Raw genomic sequence first — 19,687 nt, 5'->3', positions numbered from 1 at the left:
GGTCTGTGGCCTCCTGCCCAGCATGATGCACTGGCTGTTCATTGTGGATGCCTTAGCCCAGCAATCATGTGTCTCTGTATTGTTCTGTTCCCAGCACAGTAACCCCAGAGACTCCCCCCCCGGAGGCAGGGCCCGTTTGCCCTGTAGCTCCCAGCACTGACTCTTCTCGTTAACTGTGTAACCTGACCGCGGGCAGACCGAGAACCATACTGGCGATTCCTACGCAGACTCATTTTACACACAACACAGGAGGCTGCTTCTGTGCCTGCACTTAAGCAACAGATTTCCCCCCTTTCCTTACCACTTACAAAATTAAACCACGGAGCCGTGTCCTGAAAGCCGCTAATCCCCGACACCGGCAGCAGAGGTGTTACCTGCCAGGCGCCTACGCAGTGTAAGCCTGTCCCACGACACCGCGTCTTCCCGACCTGTCCCCCTGCTGCGGGCAGAGACCGGGCTGCAACCCAACTGCCGCGAGCCATCTGGGGGGATTGGGTGGTGTCGGCTCTTCCCCAGCTTTGGCCGTGGCCCTGTGTAGCACCAGGGGGAGAAGGGGGACGCATGCTGCAGGCAGACACGGGGCTGTCGGATCCGATGGCACCCCGGAGCACCGCAGGGAGTTAAAGGGCACAGGAGCTGCGCTGCTGGAGCTGAAACTGGCTTCCGAGGCCCTTGCTCTGAGGCCCCGAAGACCAAGTCCAAGCTGGAAAGGGTTCAGGGCATATCAGCGCTTACATGTTTAAAAAAAAAAAAAGCCTGTGCCACATCACCAAGAATAGATATGACAGCTCTGTCACCTGTCAGGCTGAGGGAAATCCCAGTAGCTGTCGTATCAGCTACAGCATAAAAAACAAATAGAAAGTAAGGCCTCTCATTTGCAAGCTGTGGCAAGACTTGTCTGCGCTCTGAGCGACCTTTAAGTTTAAATTTATTTAAGCTAATGCAGTCAGATCTTTTAAGAGTATATTTTTGTTGCTAACTAGCCAAGTTGTGCACTACAGCAATTTAAATAAATCCTAGCCGTGAAGCCAGACAGTCCTTTGGACAAGAGCAAGCCCTGGCTTTGTACGTGGGGTTCAAGACAAGACGCAGCTGCAGGCTTTCCCTTCTACGGGACCCAGCTTGGAGAAAAAAGCACTTCAAAAGAGGGAGGCTGCTGGTGTAGCGACAGGAGAGATCTCGGCAAACTGATGTGTAAGGAACCTGCTTTTTACAGCCCTCCTACTCCAGAGTTAAAGAGCACTCAGATACGTACGCAGCCCTCGCCAGCAGTCTTACCCTCTTTAACGCACTGAGATAGCATCTTCATTTTAAAGACAGAAAATTAAAGCAACTTCATCATGGTCAGACAGAAAGCCTCAGGCAGAGTGAGGAACTCGACCAGGTCTCGCATCCCATGCTAATGCCCTGCTCGTCCTTCTCTATGAGGAGACCATGAAAAACCAGCCTGCGACTGCAGAACAGGTCGAACCTGATGGCTTTTGAAAAGCATCATCACAGCTTCCCTGCTTGCGTACTGCAAATTGGACCGAGCCCGTGCAGGCATTTGCTGGCTACATGGAAGGAAGCTCAGAGGAGATGTTTTGCCCCGGTCTCAACAAGCTGCTCTGCCAGAAGAGCAGTGGGGTGGCTCTGTCCCCTGGTATCCTGGGGGCACCAAGGGGTCTCTGCGTGGGGACTGCAGCAGGGGGCAGCTGCACCGGTGACTCTGAAAGCAGTGGGGTTTCACACACAACCGCTGTGTTGTGCCAGGTCCCACCGAGCCTGGACACTGCCCGCAAGGGCTTTGGCACAGAGCGAGTCTCATCACCTTGCTGTGTTATAAAGCGTCCATCTGCCTGGTGCTCCCTAGGTACAGGGAGCAGGAGCCTTAAGCTGTTCCTTTGTCTTTCCATTTGAAGGGGAGATCATTTTCCTTTCTAGGTCACATAACAGATCAGTGACACAGCAGGGTCACAAAAGGAAAAAAAACCCCAAACCCAGGTTCGGATCCCTAGAAACAGAGATGCAGCGTAGCTCCAGCAGACTTCAGTCTCCTCGCTGCAGCCTCAAGGTCCGGGGGCTTCTCACCACTTGTCAGGGAGAGGCAGTGTCCCCAAGACAAGCAACTGGGACACCACAAGGCCTCCTGTGGAGGAGGTTTGGCCATGGCTGCCAGGCTGGTGTGGCTTTTTGAACTCTAGATCTGCCAGCCATCCATGCTGGTGCATCTCATCTCAGGGGCTGATGCTGGGCAGTCGAGCTCCCCGGCACAGCTCAGGGCGTGGATAGGGAACCAGCTGTCTCGGGCCACCAGCCCGCTCTCCCAGCATCTGCCCATCCATCCCGGATTTTGCTGGGGTAGTGAGAGCATCCTCCTGCCTGGATGCTCTCCCTGCTTACCCCGAGACAAGCCCACAGCGTGGCCTTGCTGACTTAGCAGAAGACCGAGGAGAGAGGTTGATCCCACTGAGGAGCTGTTTGGGCTGGAAGCACCCGCCGGCCGGCTCAGAGGCAGCTGGGTCCAGAGGTGCAGCCCTGCTGCCAATAGCGCCAGGCTCCCACTGCCTCCAACCTCATCCCCTCATGCTGTTACCCTGGGGCTGGTCCAGCCAAGCCCCCCAAGCCAGGGAAGCCACAAACATCACTCTGGGCCACTGAGAGCCCTGCCCTGCCAGTGCCCTTTGGTCTCATCTGTCTCTTGCTCCTTGCATGGGAGTGGTTTCCTAGCCTCAGCCACCATCAGGTAAGGACTTCAGCCCTTCCTTTAGGAGCCTGGAGATTAACCCTTGGCAAGAGGGTTTTGCTACTCCTCCAAGCAAAGGCAAATCCTCTGGTAGCAGGGCAAGGGAGGACGGATGGCTCGGGTGCCACCCAGACCTGCTGCCAGGGGGGGATGAGATCTGAGTGGCACAGTCCGCCAGGGACAGAGACAGGCTTTGTCCTCCGAGTCGACATGTGCCAGCAGCCTCCCCTTCACCCCTTGCTACCAGCGAGCAGCAGGCACAGCAGAGGCTGGAGCAGCATGGCCAGCAAGAGCCAAGTGCCTGGCCCTGCTATGAGCCAGCCCTTTAACAAACACCACCCTGCTCCTGCCCCGAGAGCCTTTCTGCTGGGTCTGGGCTATGGGGGAGACCCCGGACCCGCAGCACCGCCCAGGATTTGCTCCAGGGGATCCCTCAGCACAAGGAGCAGTTCAGGGCTGCCCCCCACATGCTTACAAGCATTTTCCCCCCTTTATTCTCTGGGAGCCTGGATCAGGAGCCAGGACTCACTGTGCTTTGAGGGTGCTACCACTGAGCTTTGGGGAAAGGGAAGGGCATGTTCAGGCCAAACAACTCATCCTTGCCATTTCAGAAACCCACTGCCAGCACAAACTGCCCCGCACAAGACCCCCCCACCTCCTCGCCAGACTTGTGGGAGCAGCCACAGCCCCCACCCTAACACCCAAATCCTCTCCCTGGCTTACAGGGCGAACACAAGCATGAAGCAAACAGCAAGATTAAGTCCGTTAAAGGAGGCAGGTGGTGTAATCCCCAGGTGCACCTGCCTGGCTCAGGCTGGGGATGCCCGGCAAGAGTGGACCCCAGCAGTGATTCACATCTCACACCTCCTGGCCCAGCAACCTCTGCCCCCTCCAGGCTAACATCACCCCGTTCCCACCCCAATCACAGGGCTGGCCTCCGCAAAGGACCTGCGAGTCGAGAGGGGTGTCACCAAGGGGGGGGACTCCGTGCCAAAACGGCCACCGAGCATGGCCAGGGTGGGCCGCAGGTCCTGCCAACTGCCCTGACTGTCTTTTCAAGGTGCTTCAGCTGCCACCGAGGCTGATGACCAGACACAGAGCAACCTCCCCACAGCACCCCAGCCTCCTCCTCCTCACGCCCGCCCTGTGGCCACCCCGCTCCTGAGCGGCAATGCTGAGGACTAGGGGAGCCTCAGCCCCAGCTCCCCTCCCAGGGGTGACTGCACCAACCCATCCCCAGCCCATGCATCACACACGGACCAAGGGACACTTCCAACAAAAGATAATCCCTCAATCACTTAATTGCTTTAAAGAGAAGCAAACCATCCAGCATTAAACATTTAAGGTGATAAGCCTGAGTCACTTACCAGCCCAAGGAGGAAGGAGCAGCCAGACCCAGGGGCTCAGGGCATTAAAGCTACCCCAGACCATAGCAGTGGTGGTGAAGAAGGAGGAGGAGGAGGAGGAAGAAGGGCAGCCACCATCCTGCTTTGAGAGGGCCTATTCCCCCCAGCACCGTGCTATATATCAATGACTTAATCACCGAGTGAGGGATCCCAATCAGCACCCACTAATTATCCTAACAAAGCAGGTCTGCTTCTTATAGCTGCTGACAAAGCAGAATCTGCTGGAGGGAGGGCTGTCCGCCGTCCTGTCCCCCCTAGCCCAGCCGGCGGGGGTTGGCAGCCAGGTCTCCTGCCTGCTGGGCTTGCGGCAGCTCCGCCGGCCCTGGCTTTGGCCCGATCAACGTGTCTGGGTCACCGTGTCACTCACAGCCCCGCAGGGGCCAGTGCTCCCTACTGGGGTGTCCCAGAATGCAGAGGCTGGGAAGCAGCGATGGACACAGCAGAGGGGCCATGGGGTCCGTCATGGCTAACGCTGCGTGCCGGCGGCGTGTGCCACAGCCCTCTGCTTGGCCTGGATGGCTGCAGTGGGGATCCCAGCAGCAACGCAGGCTGCACCCCAGCTCAGCCCGGAGCACGTTGGCCTGATTCTGTGCCCACCATGGCAGCGCTTCCCCGCCGGAGCGCTCCGGGCATGGGGAGCTCACCCGTCACCGCCAGCCGCCTGTCCCCAGCCCTCGGAGCAGGAGGGACGTGATGGACGAGGCTCCTCTTGCAGGAGCAGGCGCTGGGGCTGCGCTGGGAATGGCCCCAGCAGCACAGAAGTGGCACCAGATCCCAGAAGCATTGGGCAGAACAAGCCTCTGAAGCACCAGGAGCCACACATGGGTGCTGCACGTGCTCCAGGAACCACCGACTCCTGTGACAGGGATGCTAAGAAGTCTTCTCATACATGAGCTACGCTTTTTTTGTGAGGTCTGTTTGTATTTAATTATCAAATTGCAAAGTATTTACATCAACATTAGAGTTTCAAAGCATCTCCACCCCCCACCACCCACAAAGCTGGACCTTTTCAGGCTTTTTTCCAAAGTTTTATTATTATCCAAAAAAAAAAAAACCCCTAAATATTTTACTTCGACACTGAAAAAGGCAGGTGGGGGGAAAGGGGAGCTGGGGAGAGAGGGAGAGAGAGACAGATCCACATGTTCTCTGCATAGTCGGCTGGAGATCTTACAAAACACTGTTTAAAAAAATGGTAACAGCAGAGGAGCGTAACTTGTAGGTCGTTATTGACTCCGGGAAGCCAAAGAGCATCCGTAGGTGGGGGTTCCCCTCTATAGAATTCATTGGCTTAAAAAATAAATTGGCAGACGACAATAGTGATAGAGGAGAGGCTCGCGCTCATCCGCAGGGCCTCCGGGTCGTGCCGGCTGCAGCGGCAAGTCCGGAGATGCTGGGTCCCACCGAAACCGCTGGGTGAACACACTGACAGACACACGGACACATAGACACGCATGTGCAGGGGGGCTCCTCCAGGATTGCTGTACTGTCTTCTTTGTCAGAGCTTGCCAAAAGCCACGGGGAATTAAGCCAGCCCAGGGTGTTCCTTGAGCCGAGGGCGCGTTCCTGCTCTGCCGCTTGCTGGAAAGAGCCAGAAAATGAAACCGCCGGGTTAAGCCCGTTCCCGTCCCGCTGTGCTCGTGCAAGACCCTGCGCGTGCTGCAGACAACCAAAGGCCAAACCTGAACATGTGCTCGTGCCTTCTCTCTCCCCAGCTTTCAGATCAGATCTGGCTTCCGCACGTTACAGGTTTAAGAGGTTTCTCCCAGGATGGGGATTTTGTATAATTTAGGCAGAGCTATGGCACAGGCCACCCCTTGGACTGGCTGCCGCGGGACGGGGCTTCTCTGACAGTGCCAACGGGGACGTGGCAACCACCCGTCGCAGGGACGCAAACATGGAAAGACCCAAAACATTGAGGTTTGAGGAGTCCCTGCCCTAACGCAGAAATGCAGGCACAGCAAATCCACTAGGCAGGGGGGGAGAAAAGGCTCCGAGTCCCAAAATGATTTAAAAAAACCCCATTAAACTGTTTGCTGTTCTCCAAGCCAGCAGGATCTCTCCACGCTGCTGAAGAGCCCATTCAAGCTGACTTTGAAGATTTTACTCATTAAAAAGGAGCCACCAACGAACCAAGCGACCACTTGGTTCACAAATAATCAGCCTGGAGCTGTGGGACCAAGTGAGAGGCAGTGGTGTGCCTCGGCCCTGCTCCGGCAGAGGTTTGGGGAGGGGGTTTTGGCCACCCCCCTGCCCACGCTCGCCTCCCACCCTGCTTTCACGGGACACCAGCACCGCGGCAGGGGCTGGCAAGAGGCTGTTTGGGTCTGCTGCCTGCAAGGAGGCTGCGCCGGAGGGAAACCCCATCCCACCAGTGATGGGGAGGCAAAGAAAGCCTATTGCCCGAGGACCGAGAGGCAGGCAAAGCCGCTGGCTCCCCTCTCCGGGTCCTTCCCACCAGTATGTGCCAGCACCCCTGCCCCGCAGCACCCCTGCCCCGCAGCACCCCCTGGAGCTCCCATCCCAGCCCCGGTCCAGGAGAGCACCCGAAGAGCCCCCAGGTCTTTCTGAGCGAGGGTGCCCGGGACCCGAGAGGTGAGGGAGTGAAGCTTCACGAGCCACCATGGAGAAGGGTTTCCAGCTGGGTACAGCCACAGGAGGGAGAAAAAAACAACACATGCAACAAAGCCAACATTTGGGAGGGCGTGGGGACCGCTCGAGGGCTATGTACAAGCTGGGTGGGAGAGCACAGGGGCCGGGTGCTGCCCCGCGAGCCCCAGGGTTCGGCCCCGCGGATAGCCACCCACTGCCAAAACACGGCTGAGGCCTTCGGGTGCAAGCAGGGGGGAGATGAAGATACCACTGTCCCCCATGCAGCACAGTGCTTCTCAGGACTCTCCTCCAGGATGGTGGCCCATGGCTAGGGATGCTCCCACTGCATGGGGACTGCAGCCCGGCAGCTGAGACATGACGGGTGGGGGAAGGCAGCTAAAAACGTACTGGGTGGACAAAAACATCTTGAAAGATGAATATTTCCCCAAAACACTCCCACAGCCTGAACAGCCACACGTGCCATGCACCCAGCCCCTGCGGTGGCACTGGATTTGGTGGCAGGGCCATCCGGGGGGGGACTCTGCCGGTGGGAGAGCTGGTGGCAGAGCCGGGGAGGGCGGCCGGGGGGCTGTGGTGCGCTTCCCGGGGGGCTGGCTGGAGGACCAGGAGTGCTCGGTGGGAGGAAGCGCAGGTGGGGCAGCGGGGCTGGCCGCAGGCAGGGCGAGGGCTCTGCCGGCACAGCCCTGGTGCTGCTCCCAGGAGAGACAGGATGGGTCCCTTGGGGGGACAGACGCAGCTGGAAGACTCGAACGTGTGCCCGGGTGCTCCCATGGGATGGTGTCGGTCACTGGAGCCATGAGCAGCCACATTTCACACTCCCAGCATCTGGTAGCTGGCGAGGCTGGAGGGACGCCAGAGGAAGGGGGACCACCAGCGTTCCACTGCCACCCCATGCCAGCACCACCGCCCCGGCACATCGCTCCATCCGAACCAGTCAGGGATCGTGCCTTCCCCGCGGCGAAACGTCTCTGCCAGCGGCCTTGGGAGAACTGGAGCCAAGGGGGGGATGGCGGGGAGGGCTAAGGGGCAGGGAAATTTGTGCTGATTTAGAAAGGGGGTGCAGGAGACCGGGGCCATGTGTCCGAGGTGAGGTGATGCTGTCCCCCAGTTCCTCTGGGCTCACCCCAGAGCTGCTGGGGGGGAAAGGTCTCCCGAAAGCCAAGTCTCTCGGTGGAAGATGCTCTGCTCACCCTCCCGAGCTGGCTCCACCGGCACCCACAGGCTCCTCTCGCCAGCAGGACGGTGCTGCTTTGTTAAACATGGGCCAGAAGTCTTAATGAGCGATGGGGGAACCCAGCGCTTCCCCTGGCTGCATCTGGAGATAATGCCCCGTCCCGCTCCAGGGTTGCTCCACAAAAAACCGGCCCCTCGTCGGGGAGGCCAGCCCTCAGCGCCCCGCAGCGAGGACAGCAGCGTCCCTGGTGCCAGGAGGAGCTCCGGGTCTATAGGTTCTCGCCAGGCTGGTACTGGGGCTCTGTTGAGGTGAAGTAGTCCTCCAGGAAAGCCTGCAGGTACTCGAAGGTGGGTCGCTCCTCCGGGTCCTTCCGCCAGCACTGGCACATGAGGTCGTGCAGGGACTCAGGGCACTCGGGGGGGCAGGGCATGCGGTACCCCCGCTCCACCTGGTCCAGCACCTCCCGGTTCACCATCCCTGCGTGCGGCCAGAGACATTGTGCTGAGTGAGAGACGGGCCAGATCCTGCATCACACCTTTCCCAGAGGGGACACCGAGGGCATTGCACTGGGACAAGCCTTACAGGCAACCCGGTGACTTGACCCAGTGAAAGAGGGACCCCCAGCCAACAGTGCTTGTCCCCACCAGCCTGTCACCTTGCTCGGAGACCAGAGCGGGACGGGGCAGCTGTGACCCTGCATCCTGGCCGGGCTCTGCTGGCCCTGCCCCAGCAGGGCAGGATCCAACCTGGGCAGGGGCAGCTCACCCCCGAGCCCGCCCTCCCTGCCCAAATCGCAGGAGAAACTTTTCATCAGTTTGCTCCTCTGCAAAGATGGCTCTGGGGGGCCATGGAGCACCAGGGGCGAGCGCTGGGTGAGGGCAGCTGGCCTCGGGGCACCACAACGGGGACGGGATTTCTGCCGGCGGGTGCCAGCCCTCACCTGGGTATGGCACTCTGCCCTTGGTGGTCAGCTCGGTCAAGAGGATGCCGAAGGACCAGACGTCTGACTTGATGGTAAACCTGCCATACAGAGCAGCTTCGGGGGCTGTCCACTTGATGGGGAACTTTGCGCCTGGATGGAGAGGCAGGATGAGGGGCTGCTCCCAGCCCCATGGTGCCCAAGGACACACGGGCTGCGAGTGCTTCCAGGACCCCCGCGCAGGCAGGGCCACGTGCTGGCTTGAGATGCAACACACACCCCTGGGGACTGGCGACCACAGAGTGGCCATTGCTCCAGTGCCACCTGCCTGGGCACGGTGCCGGCAGCCCCGGGCACGCACCTTGCCGAGCGGTGTACTCATTGTCCTCGATGAGCCGTGCCAAGCCAAAGTCAGCCACTTTGCACACCAGGTTCTCCCCCACGAGGATGTTGGCTGCCCGGAGGTCCCGGTGGACGTAGTTCATCCTCTCCACATAGGCCATGCCAGACGCGATCTGTGGGGATCAGGACATGGAGCACCAGGGCTGGCAGGGTGACACAAGGGTCCCCAGGGAGTGCCTGGCACTGCCGAGGGGAACAGCTCCGCAGAGGGACCCAACCTGGGGTGCAGTAGCAGTTGGTTCCTCAAGAAAACCCACACAGACACAGGTTTGCTGGCCAGGGAGAGCCGGCAGCAACGGGAACAGGCAAAATGATGGTCCCTGTCTGCAACCCAGCTCTGGGCTGAGCACCCAGCAGGGATGGCGGCACCCAACCCGAGCTGAGCGAGGCTGCGGAGCACCCCACCACCCAACAGCGACAGCCACGACAGCCCAGAAAGGTCCATGGGCAGCCAGTGCCCTTGGAGAGGGATGCGGGAGGCCTGGGGATGAGCAAACCCACCTGAGCCGCCATATCCACGAGCTGCGGCAGCCGCAGGTACTTGCCCATCTCGCCCTTCAGGAAGTCCAGGAGGCTTCCTGCGAGGAAGACCACAGTCACGGCGATCTGGGGGAGCAGAGCCCCTCGGCCGTCCCCCCAGCATCCCTCCTGCGCTCACCCTTGCTCATGTACTCAGTGACGATGTAAATGGGCTCCTCCGAAACCACAGCGTAAAGCTGAACCAGCTTCTCGTGCCGGAGCTTCTTCATGACCTGGGCTTCCTGCAGGAAGGCCTCCGGGGACATGGTGCCGGGCTTCAGCGTCTTGATTGCCACCCGGGTGGTGCCGTTCCAGGTCCCTGCGGCACAGGACACGCCGCTCAGGACACATTTACAGGGCAGGGGGCTGTGTCCCTTGCCTGCTCCCGCAGCCCACTGCAGGCTCTGGGCACCCGCAGATGGCTGGGGAATGGATGCAGCTGGTGACACAGGGGGGACAGTGGGGTGGGAGCGGTCCTTACCCATCCACACCTCTCCGAAGCAGCCCTGCCCCAGCTTGACCTCCAGCCGCAGCGATTCCCGGGGGATTTCCCAGGCATCTTTGGCGAGGCCTTGGGTCTGGGGCTTGGAAGTGGGGCAGACGTTGGTGAGACGGTGGCACAAGCCGTCGGCATGTTCTAGCAGAGGAGGGGACAACACCAGGGTGACACTTGGGCATCGAGGCTTGTGATGTCTTTACCCCACATCTTTCCCACAAAACACCTCGAGGACCCGCAGCCAAACCCTCACCCTCTTCCCCAAAACCCAAGCAGCTTTTCACCAGGGTTCCCCCCTAGCTGGTTTGGGGTCCCCCAGCCCTGCACTGGCTTCCCAGCAGCACCCGTCCTGCAGCGAGGGCAGGCACAGCACCCGGGGTGTCACCCAGACCCCAAGGGGACCCCAACTGGCTACCCACTGGAGTAATAGGCCACCAGCTGCTGCAGGCTGCTGAACTGAGTGCGGGAGGTGATGTAGAAGCCGCCACTGTCCAGCTTGCGGATCTTGTAGTGCTTCACGTTGAGCCCCTTGGCGTTGTCGAAGTCGGAGACGGAGAGGCAGTAGGCACCTGTGGGCAGGACCGAGGGGCTGAGGGGGAGATGTGCCGCAGACGGGTGCTCCCCATGGGGTCCCGCTGGGGGGGGTGGACGTGGGGGAGCGGGACTGGGCATGCAGGCTGCTGCTTTCACCCAAAAGCAGAGGATGGGGAGCAGCTCCTGGCTGCATGAGCTGGCACCTCGTGCCAGGGAGGGGTGGCATGTACTCCCCAGCTACAGCCACGCCACATAATCACAGCCTCCAGCTGTCCCCACTTGCATGGCAGCTCTGCCAAGGCTTGCCACCAGCCAGGCTGGCGTGGAGGCGGCTGTCGGGTCAGTCATCTGGGCAGAGGTGATCCCTGCTGCTCCTCCAGCCCCAGCAGCCGAGAACTGGCTCAGCATCCCTGCGGGATGTGCTAAGAAGGGGCATCACCCCCTCCAGCCCCATACAGCCCTGCCGGGTCCTTCTCTCCGGCAACACGTGGCGCACAGCACTGCTGCTGCCTCCTCCACAACGAACGCTGCTCTTGGCCGGGACACACAGGAGCCACCGTGGCTCAGAGGAGCCAGCACCGCAGGGATGGACCGTGCCCCCCAGGCTGGCACTGAGGAAGAGACCCCACTGGGTTTGGGGGGGACCAGCGGGCGGGAGGGCGAGCAGCCCCCGGGGCACAGGGATGAGCACGGCTCCGATGGCAAAGAGGGGACACTGAAGCAGAGGAGAGGACCAGATGGGAGGCAGGCTGCGGGGAGCTGCTGACCCACAACCCACAACCCCAACATCTTGGCATCTCAGAGGGGAGCCAAGGGGCTGTTGAGCCCAGTCCCCTCCTCCACAAATCCCACCGTGGGCATCATTTTGGGAGCTTGTTCTGCTCTGCCCGCACGAGAGCAACACTGTGCTGCTGGGGCCACAAATAACAGAAAGGAAATGCCACTGCTTGAATGAGCTGTTTCCACCAGAATAAAATAAATAGTCACAAGTTCAAGGCATCAAAACAGAAAGGAAAATGAAGGAGCTTTTCCCAAAGGTGCATTTGGAGCCAAACTAAACCACATTTCCAGGTAAGAAACAGCATCCTCAGGCAGCCAAGCCATGAATATCACAGCTTGCACTTTTGGGAGGCACAAAACAAGCATAAGGAGTTGTTAGACTTGAAAGAAGGACCTAAAGATTCGTCACTAGCTCTACCTGGTTGCCCAAGAAGCACATGTTCAAGATTTTGCCGCTATATAGGGACGAGAAAAAAATAAAACACTCCTAATGTGGGGGTGTAAAAAAAAAAAAACCAAACCAGGCAGAAAGAGCATCCTGCCTGGTGGTCCTGCCAGAGCCGGCGGGGCACCTGGCTCCCACCCTGCCATGAGCTGAACCACCTCTTTGAAGGGCGACCACTGGGCAGGCAGCACCGGAGAGAAGTGGCCGCGTCTCTCCATGGGGCGGGAGGCTTGTTGGTGTAGTGGTGCATTTGGCACAGAGACGTCACCGGTGATTTAACGGGTGCGTCAGCACCTGCTCCTTGGGGACCAGCACCGGCAGGGGAGACCCCAGGAGGCTGCCTGTGCTGAGGGGCATTGCTCAGTGACCCCGAACACCAGCTCCGGTCTACAAGGTACGACTCTTTTCTCCTTCTCCCTCCCCGTGTGCCTAAGCTGGGGGAACTGGGACCGTGCAGAGTGACCGAGGGGACCAAAGTCCCCGCGCGGTGCCCACCCACCCCCCAGAGAGGGGCTTCCCGAGGCTGGCCCCCCCCCCGCCCCCCCCCCCGGCCCCGCTCACCTTTCGTGGTCTCGCTCTCCCGGACCAGGAAGGTCCCTCGGGGGTTTTCAGGGTTGAGCAGCAGCCGCTCTGACTCCCGACGAGTGATCTTCCCAAAATACCACCTGCAAGAGCAAGGCAGCGGCTCAGCGCCTGGCACTCACCCACCCCTCCATTGCCTGTCCAAGCAGCAGGCTCAGCCCCGGCCCCCCCGCTGCAGGTTTCGGAGACCACGGGCTGTGTCTCCAGGCTCGGGCACCCTGGGGTGCACCGTGCTCCCATACAGCCCAGGCTGGGCATCACCCCAGGAGCACCACGGACCACAAAACGCCTTCACTCCAAGAGCCTCCCTAAATGAGGGGCTCCAGGGACCCCTGAAGCCCCCCAAGCTCTTGCTGGGGGGGGATGCCGTGCCGCTGGGTGGGGTCGGGCGGCAGGGACGTAGCTGGCACCTCCTGCTCTGAGACTTACAGCCGGCTTTGCCCTTGCCTGCTCTCCCCGTGTGCTGGTCGCCTCTGCGCTGAGCCTGACCCGCACAGGCAGTGCCGGCAGCATCCTCACACAGGGATGCGTGTCCATGCGGAAGAGTTAAAAACCAGACCAAAAGCATCAGGTCCACCACGGCCCCTGCTACGCCACTGCTCATCCCTCCACCGCGCAAGCATGCCGCACCTCTGCACTTTGTGGGCCTTAAAGAAAGGCTGGAAAACATTTAAGGGGTTTGCAAATTCAAAAGGGGAAAATAACAAAAAGGAAAAACCCGGAGGCCTTTTGCAGGCTTTGCCCAGGAGAGGGGCAGGGGGAGGGAGGAGCGCTCGGGGTCTGCTATCGCTTGTCTTTAAACTGTCTAAAAGATGGCAATTACTCTTCAGCCTGGATGGAGTCTGAGGGCGCAACATAGTTACTGGGGATGTAGCCCGTCTGTCCTGTAGTGAGGGAATGAGCCAGCCACCAGTCACCTTCCCTGCAAGAGAACCAAAACACACTCAGTGTGAAGCCAGGAGCCCCCCGGCCGGCCCCTCTCCCGCCTGCAGGTGCCACGGCCCGCGGGGGGGAGCCAGCGCAGAGCCCCGCTGGGAAGGGGTGCAGCCCCCGCAGCCCCCAGCCCCGCAGCCGGACCCCAGCCAGGAGGGCTCCTGCTGCCAGCCCCTGCCTGTGGCTCTGTTTGGGCAAGCTCTCGGTATTGGGGCTACCCATCTGCATAGGGGAGGCTTTAAACTTAAATCGGGCAGGGCAGCCAGCGAGCCAAAGTACCTTCGGAGCCACCTGAATGTGAACAGGGTCTGGCTGGAGGTTGAGGGGCATTGGGGATTCAAGGCAGCGGGGAGGGACAGGCAAGGGGGAAGGAGGGGAAATGGGGACAAGCAACAGAATGATGGCAGTGATTAAAAAAAGCACCAGGAAAACCCAAGAGAGTTTGTTAAACACAGGCTGCAGAAAAGCAACAGGACGGGGCTGAGGTTTGGGCAGGGCGGGGTGAGACCTGCCCCACGGTGATGCCCAGCCTGGACGCAGTGGGCTCCGTCCAGCTCGGGTGCCCCGGTTGCAGCCCCAGGATGGGCAGGTTGCACGGCTGCAGCCCCTGACTGCAAGCTTCCCGCTGCGCCTGCACGACCACGAGCGAGGCTCGCACGGAGCAACACGCACCCACTGTGCTGGCCCCACGACCCGAGCATGGCTCTGCCCTGCGGGAGCCCCTGTGCCATCCCCAAAACCCCAGGGCTGACCCACCATCCCTCCTGCCCTGGGCATGGCAGCCTCAAGCACGTCCCCAGGAGCTGGCAGGGCGCAGGAACCTTCTCACGGCTCTGCCCTCCTCCCCGCAGGCTCCTGCACGGGACAGGGCAAGAAAGGACAGTAAATAGAGAAGAACAACAGGACGGCGGGAGGTGGCTTCCCCTTCCCTGCAGACAGCAGGGCTTCCTCCCACCACCTGCATCTTCTCGCCCATCAAAGATGGAGTCCCCTAATTTATCCTGACCATGAGGGAGACGAGGCTATGGGAAAACTGCAGATTCGTGGGAACAGCATCGCAAGGATGCAAGAACTTGGCAGGATGACCTCCACAAACACTTTACAAAAAAACCTTAATAACCTCAATCACCCCTAAAGATCACATCAGACCACATCCAGACCCATCCCTGACCCCTGCAGACGTGTAAACCTCCATCCTCACTCCAGACACACCAGCAGCTTGTGACTTTTGCTTGTCCCAGCCAAACCAGTGATGCTTTGAAGCAGCCGGGAGAAGCTGGACGTGGCCCCTGGCTCCCTGTGCTGGTGCCAGCAGGGCGGGGGAAAGCGGGGACCCTCAGGGCATCTCCTCCCAACCACGCAGCCAGGCTCTGCTGCCCACCCAGAGCCCCTCCCCAGCCTCACAGCAGCCCCAGCCGGTATTTTAACTTCTCTCGGTCCCAGCACATCTTGTGGCAGGTTAACTTGGGCTCCCCAGCTGGAGCTGCTGCCCCAGTCACCTTTACTGGGGTGGCTCTGAAGGGGACAGGAGGCTGGCTGGGCTCCTTTCCCACGGGACCGGAGAAAACATCTGCTTGAGAAATGCCCAGCTTTTGACTTGTGGCTTTATTCCAGCTTAGGCTGCAAGGCTGCAAGCTGGGAATTCGGCAAAAACAAACTATTCCAAAAATGCCTCCGCGGGGAAAAAAATAATAATAATAATCATCATCAAAACAAAGCATTTCAACAATTCCCTGCACAATCTTACCCAAAATACCACATCCCTGCTGGCTGCCAGCTGGCAGGAAGAGACCTTCTCCCACTGGAAATCATGGAATCACAGAATCATTAAGGTTGGAAAAGACCCTTAAGATCGTCGAGTCCAACCGTTAACCCAGCACTGCCAAGTCCACCACTAAACCATGTCCTCAAGCACCACGTCTACCCAGCTTTTAAATACCTCCAGGGATGGAGACTCAACCACTTCCCTGGGCAGCCTGTGCCAGAAATGGTACCACAAGAGCCCTTCCACACTGGGGTGGATGGATTTGACCCATCTGGGAGACTGAGGGTCACTGCAGACAGCCAGGGCTTTGCTGGGACGCAGGAGCAGGGAGGTGAGCGATGTGGAGGCTTCTCCTCTCGCCCTGCGCAACCTCAGCCCCGTTAGAGCAGCCAAAACCTGCAGCCACCCTGCAAAGCCGCTGGTGGCCAGTTGGCCCCATGGCCGTGGGCTCCTGCTGCACCCAGGACCTGCCAGCCCTTCCCGGGCTGACCCAAGCACCCTCCCCACAGCCCCAGGGCACCGACTGTGCCCTCCCAGGGAGGGGGGACATCGCACGCCTGCCTTTTGCTGTCCCCAAAGCGCAGCAGCCCGAGCTGCTCCCAGACCCTCCGAGCACTCTGGGCACTCAGTGAGAAGAGAGATTTACCCCACCAGAGCACTGCACAGCTTTCTCCACCGCCTCTCTCCCTCTGGACATCCCACCACGCAGCCGCAGCAGACACTGGGAAGGCTGGCAGCTCGATCCTGCACCCTCCACCGATGGGCTGCATTGCTGAAAAAAGCCCTTTTGCCCCCCAGGATGCTGCAGAGCCCATCACACGCGGACCCTTCCCTCTGACCAAGCCTTTGACAAACAGCAGCAGAGGAAAAAAAGTATGGGAACCCCAGAAGTGATATAAGGCATAAAGAAAAAACCCTCACATATGGGCCCAATCTGGACCCCCAATGGGCAGAGCTCATTTCATAACAGCCCAAACCAGAACCCAAGCCTGGGGCTAGTACGCTGCTGAGGCTGTGAAAGCAAGAAGCACCAAACCCCACAAATTCAGGCTTTTCCTGCAGTGTTGAAGCCCTGCACATCCTGTACTTCATGGATTAAACGAATCACCATTAATAAACAGTGTTGGAAGAAGGAGAACAAGGATCAGATTGAAAATGTGTTTGTGCAACACTGCCTGACCATTGCAGGAGAAATATCGGCCCTGGGACGTTCCCTCGTCTTTCCACCCTTTGCCTTCGCAGAGCTGTTTTGGGTGCCCAGGTTGGAAGGCAGCAGCGGAGGGGCCAGCGGGAGCTGCGGAGCCCAGGGAGCCCACGGCAGCGCTAGGGCAGTGGCTCTGCCAGCAGGGCCTCCAGCGCGCAGCCGAAGGATGCTGCAGACCATGCGTGCTGTGTGTCAGGACAGACCACACGTGGGTTTAACACAGGATCGTGTTTAGGAGCATCTTCCAGCTCATCATGCTGTCCTGCTCCACGTGGCAAGCGATGAGTGTGCTGCTACGACCAGGATGGAGAGCAAACAAGCAAGAGCCAGACCCCTAAGGAAATCCTTGAGTCTCCTGAGCCACTCACAAAAAATATAAATAAAATTTAAATAATGCAAAAATAAATGCAAAAAAGGCCAGGAGGGAGCAAGAGAGCCAACTGCAAAGGGACTGCAGAGGGGTGCCAGGCACAGACAAGGAAAGTGGGCCAGGTTCAGAGCTCCTGGGTGCAGACACAGCTCTGGATGGAGCAGTTCCTCGGCATGGAAGGGGCTCCCTGCTCTGCCCTGGTCGCTCAGCGAGGACAAACCCAACCAACTGTAAAACCATTGGGCAACACTCTCCCCCCAGCCCCACTCCATCCAACCTCACCCTAACACAGGCAGCAGATGGGCTTTTATCATTTAAGATCATTAACAATAACAATAGTAATAATCTGCAATACACACCTGACGTCCACTTTTCTCCTAAATGACAGCATGGCACAGAGGAGAGAAAAAAGAGTCACGAGAGAAGCTGAGATCAGAGACACGGTGCAAGCACAAGGGAAAGCACCCATGAAGTTAAGGAGATGTGTCCAGGCAAACGAGAGGGAGCTGAGCGCTGATGGGGACGGGGGACCAGCGGGGATGCAGTCCTGCGTTGGAGGGCATGGACTGGCCAGCAAGCAGAGGAGGTGGCTTGGTGACAAAGCTGCAAGGCAACGGTGACCAGCAACAGGGCCGGGAGGATGTGGAGGCAGGCAAATAATCGCCTCCAGTGCTGGTGTCCTTGGACACGTCACTGTGTCCCTGTGCGCCTTGGCAGAGCAGCTCCAAGGGCGGCAGTGATCACCCGGAGCATCCCTCCTCGAGCACCCATCCCCAGGGAGAGCTGGGCTCGGGGGCTCCGCAGGAGGGATGAAGGTGGCAGCTCACCCACGTGGGCTTGGCTGCAGGGACAGGGACACTCACGTGTTGTTGACGATTTGCAGGCGTTCTCCTTTCTTGAAGGACAAGTCCGTTTCAGTCCGGGACTCGTAGTCATAGAGGGCCACGAAGGTGGTGACTCCACCTGTGACAGAGACCATTCAGGATGGGCACAGCCACCAGCGCTGCCACAGCACAGCGCTGGGCGACCCTCACTGGGGACCCTCCTCTCCCATCATCCCCCCACCGGCCGCTAAGACACAGATCTGCTCCCCCTCCAGCTGAAAGACAGAGTCCCTCAAAAGCAGGAGATGCCATCATCACAAGAAGAAGCTGGAACCAAACCCATGAAGACCTGACCGATAAACCCACTCCCCGCAGGACCCCCCTGCCCCGCCGAGCCCCAGCCCACACCGACCAGCCAGCGCTCCGGCACGCTGCGGCGAGGTGACCGTGTCGGAGGTGTTGAAGCCTCCGAAGAGCTTGGACTCGGCGGCCATGGTTCCGAATGAGCGGCTGGGGGTGCGATGGGCATCAGGAGCGGCCGCCTTGCTGGGCGTCTGCGAAGCCGGGTAGCCCCCGTGGTGGGCGTTTTCGGTGGGCTCCAGGCTGCGCCGGCGCTGGCTGGGGTCTTTGGGTTTGCTCTTGCTGCTCCCCATGGTCCCGGGCTGGAGGAGACAGACAAACATGCAGAGGGCTTCTATTATTATTATTATTATTATTATTAAGCTGCTTCCCAGGGCTTGCACGACAGATGCCTGCCCACTAGGAAACAAAACAACCTTCAGAGTCTTTTGAAGCATCAGCTGCCGGAAAGTCTGTCCATCCTGCCCTTGCCCTGGGATAGCATCGCCCCTCATTAACACCGAGCCACCTCCCGCCTCGCCGCAGCAGCCAGAGAAATGCCGGGAGCGGAGCTGCCAGGGCACGCTTTGGGAGCAGAGGGAAGCACGTTTAGCCGCGGGATTGCGGAGCGAGGATGCCGAGCACGGAGCCTGGACCGGTGCTTGGGAGGGCAACTGCGGATGCCCCAGCGCCAGGCACCCACTGTGGGGTGTAGCTCAGCACTCCATACGGCCACATTTCCTCCTATGCGAGGGTTTCTACCAGGGCACAGACAGGAGAAGACAAGACTCGGACAAATATTCACAAGTTTGGATTACTCTGATGGCAGAAGTTTGGAGAACCATAGCTGCGTCGCTCTCCTTGCTCAGGATGGGGATTTAAATGCTGAGGATGCTCCTGTGAAGTCCAAAACGGGCAGCAAATGGGAGAAAAGTTTAAATCAGGAGCAGTTCCAGGTAGTTAGCAGCTAAAGACCAAGGGATCTTGGCTTTATATATAGTCATGTCTTCCTTTCCATTCAAGATCATGCTCTATAAATACCTTCAAGGTAACGATATAAATGAAGGAAGGGAATTATTTGCAGTCTCCAAAGATGGCAGGATATCCAGCAGTTTTAGATTTAGGCTACATCACACATGGCAGAAGGGAAAAGGGAGGCGGAGACAACGCGGGAGGAGAACATCTCTAATGAAAAACAAGCAGGGAAGGAGCAGAGGTGGCAGCCGCTGCCCACGGGGTGCAGACTGGAGAGGGACCTGGATGCAGCCGCCCACGAGGCTTTGCCGAGGGCTCAGCCTCACCCAACAGACCATTTTTCTTACCCAGCTTTCAACTGGGGCTTGGGCCGAACCTTCATGAGCAGGACAAGAGCCATGGGGCAGCTCCAGCAGCCTTCATGGCCCCGGCTTCAGTGGGGCAGAGCCCCCCAGCTCCTGTTGCGGGGAAGTTTAGGGGTGCCTGGCACAAACTCTGCTCCTCTCCCAGCTCCCCTCCCCACCGTGAGGACTTTGCTTGACGATCAGGGCTTATTTCCCAAAAGACCCAACTTCCATCTACTGTTTTCCAGCTCCCAAATTGCACAGATGACCAGCAGCATCCCCTGTCCCACTTCCACGCAGGTTTGCTTCAGCGGCAACCCTACCGGTGGGATCAGACCCTG

The 19,687-nt window shown here is 59.3% G+C and overlaps 1 protein-coding gene across 5 annotated transcripts in view; it reads right to left on the bottom strand.

Moving 5' to 3' along the window:
- Window positions 1–6,623: 6,623 nt before the first annotated feature.
- The window catches only part of SRC (SRC proto-oncogene, non-receptor tyrosine kinase), a 29,627-nt gene continuing 16,563 nt past the window's right edge, over window positions 6,624–19,687 (bottom strand). For 2 of the 5 annotated variants that reach the window (XM_087749746.1, XM_087749747.1), the window contains 12 exons: window positions 18,101–18,350; window positions 17,728–17,827; window positions 17,224–17,241; window positions 13,416–13,514; window positions 12,572–12,675; window positions 10,671–10,820; window positions 10,237–10,392; window positions 9,895–10,074; window positions 9,738–9,814; window positions 9,196–9,349; window positions 8,856–8,987; window positions 6,624–8,392 (listed from right to left, as the gene is read on the bottom strand). In XM_087749746.1, coding sequence (XP_087605872.1) covers window positions 8,184–8,392; window positions 8,856–8,987; window positions 9,196–9,349; window positions 9,738–9,814; window positions 9,895–10,074; window positions 10,237–10,392; window positions 10,671–10,820; window positions 12,572–12,675; window positions 13,416–13,514; window positions 17,224–17,241; window positions 17,728–17,827; window positions 18,101–18,341 — 1,620 coding nt within the window. In that variant the 5' untranslated portion in view covers window positions 18,342–18,350 and the 3' untranslated portion in view covers window positions 6,624–8,183. Of the gene's footprint in view, window positions 8,393–8,855; window positions 8,988–9,195; window positions 9,350–9,737; window positions 9,815–9,894; window positions 10,075–10,236; window positions 10,393–10,670; window positions 10,821–12,571; window positions 12,676–13,415; window positions 13,515–17,223; window positions 17,242–17,727; window positions 17,828–18,100; window positions 18,383–18,464; window positions 19,304–19,687 lie in introns of those variants that run through there. The other 3 variants (XM_087749744.1, XM_087749745.1, XM_009461565.2) reach the window with 3 other exon arrangements.

Source organism: Nipponia nippon, unplaced genomic scaffold (assembly GCF_047370975.1).
Source record: "Nipponia nippon isolate SJK-2023a ecotype South Korea unplaced genomic scaffold, ASM4737097v1 scaffold_13, whole genome shotgun sequence".
Classification (NCBI taxonomy): domain Eukaryota; kingdom Metazoa; phylum Chordata; class Aves; order Pelecaniformes; family Threskiornithidae; genus Nipponia; species Nipponia nippon.
This window is presented reverse-complemented; position numbering and strand designations above follow the sequence as displayed.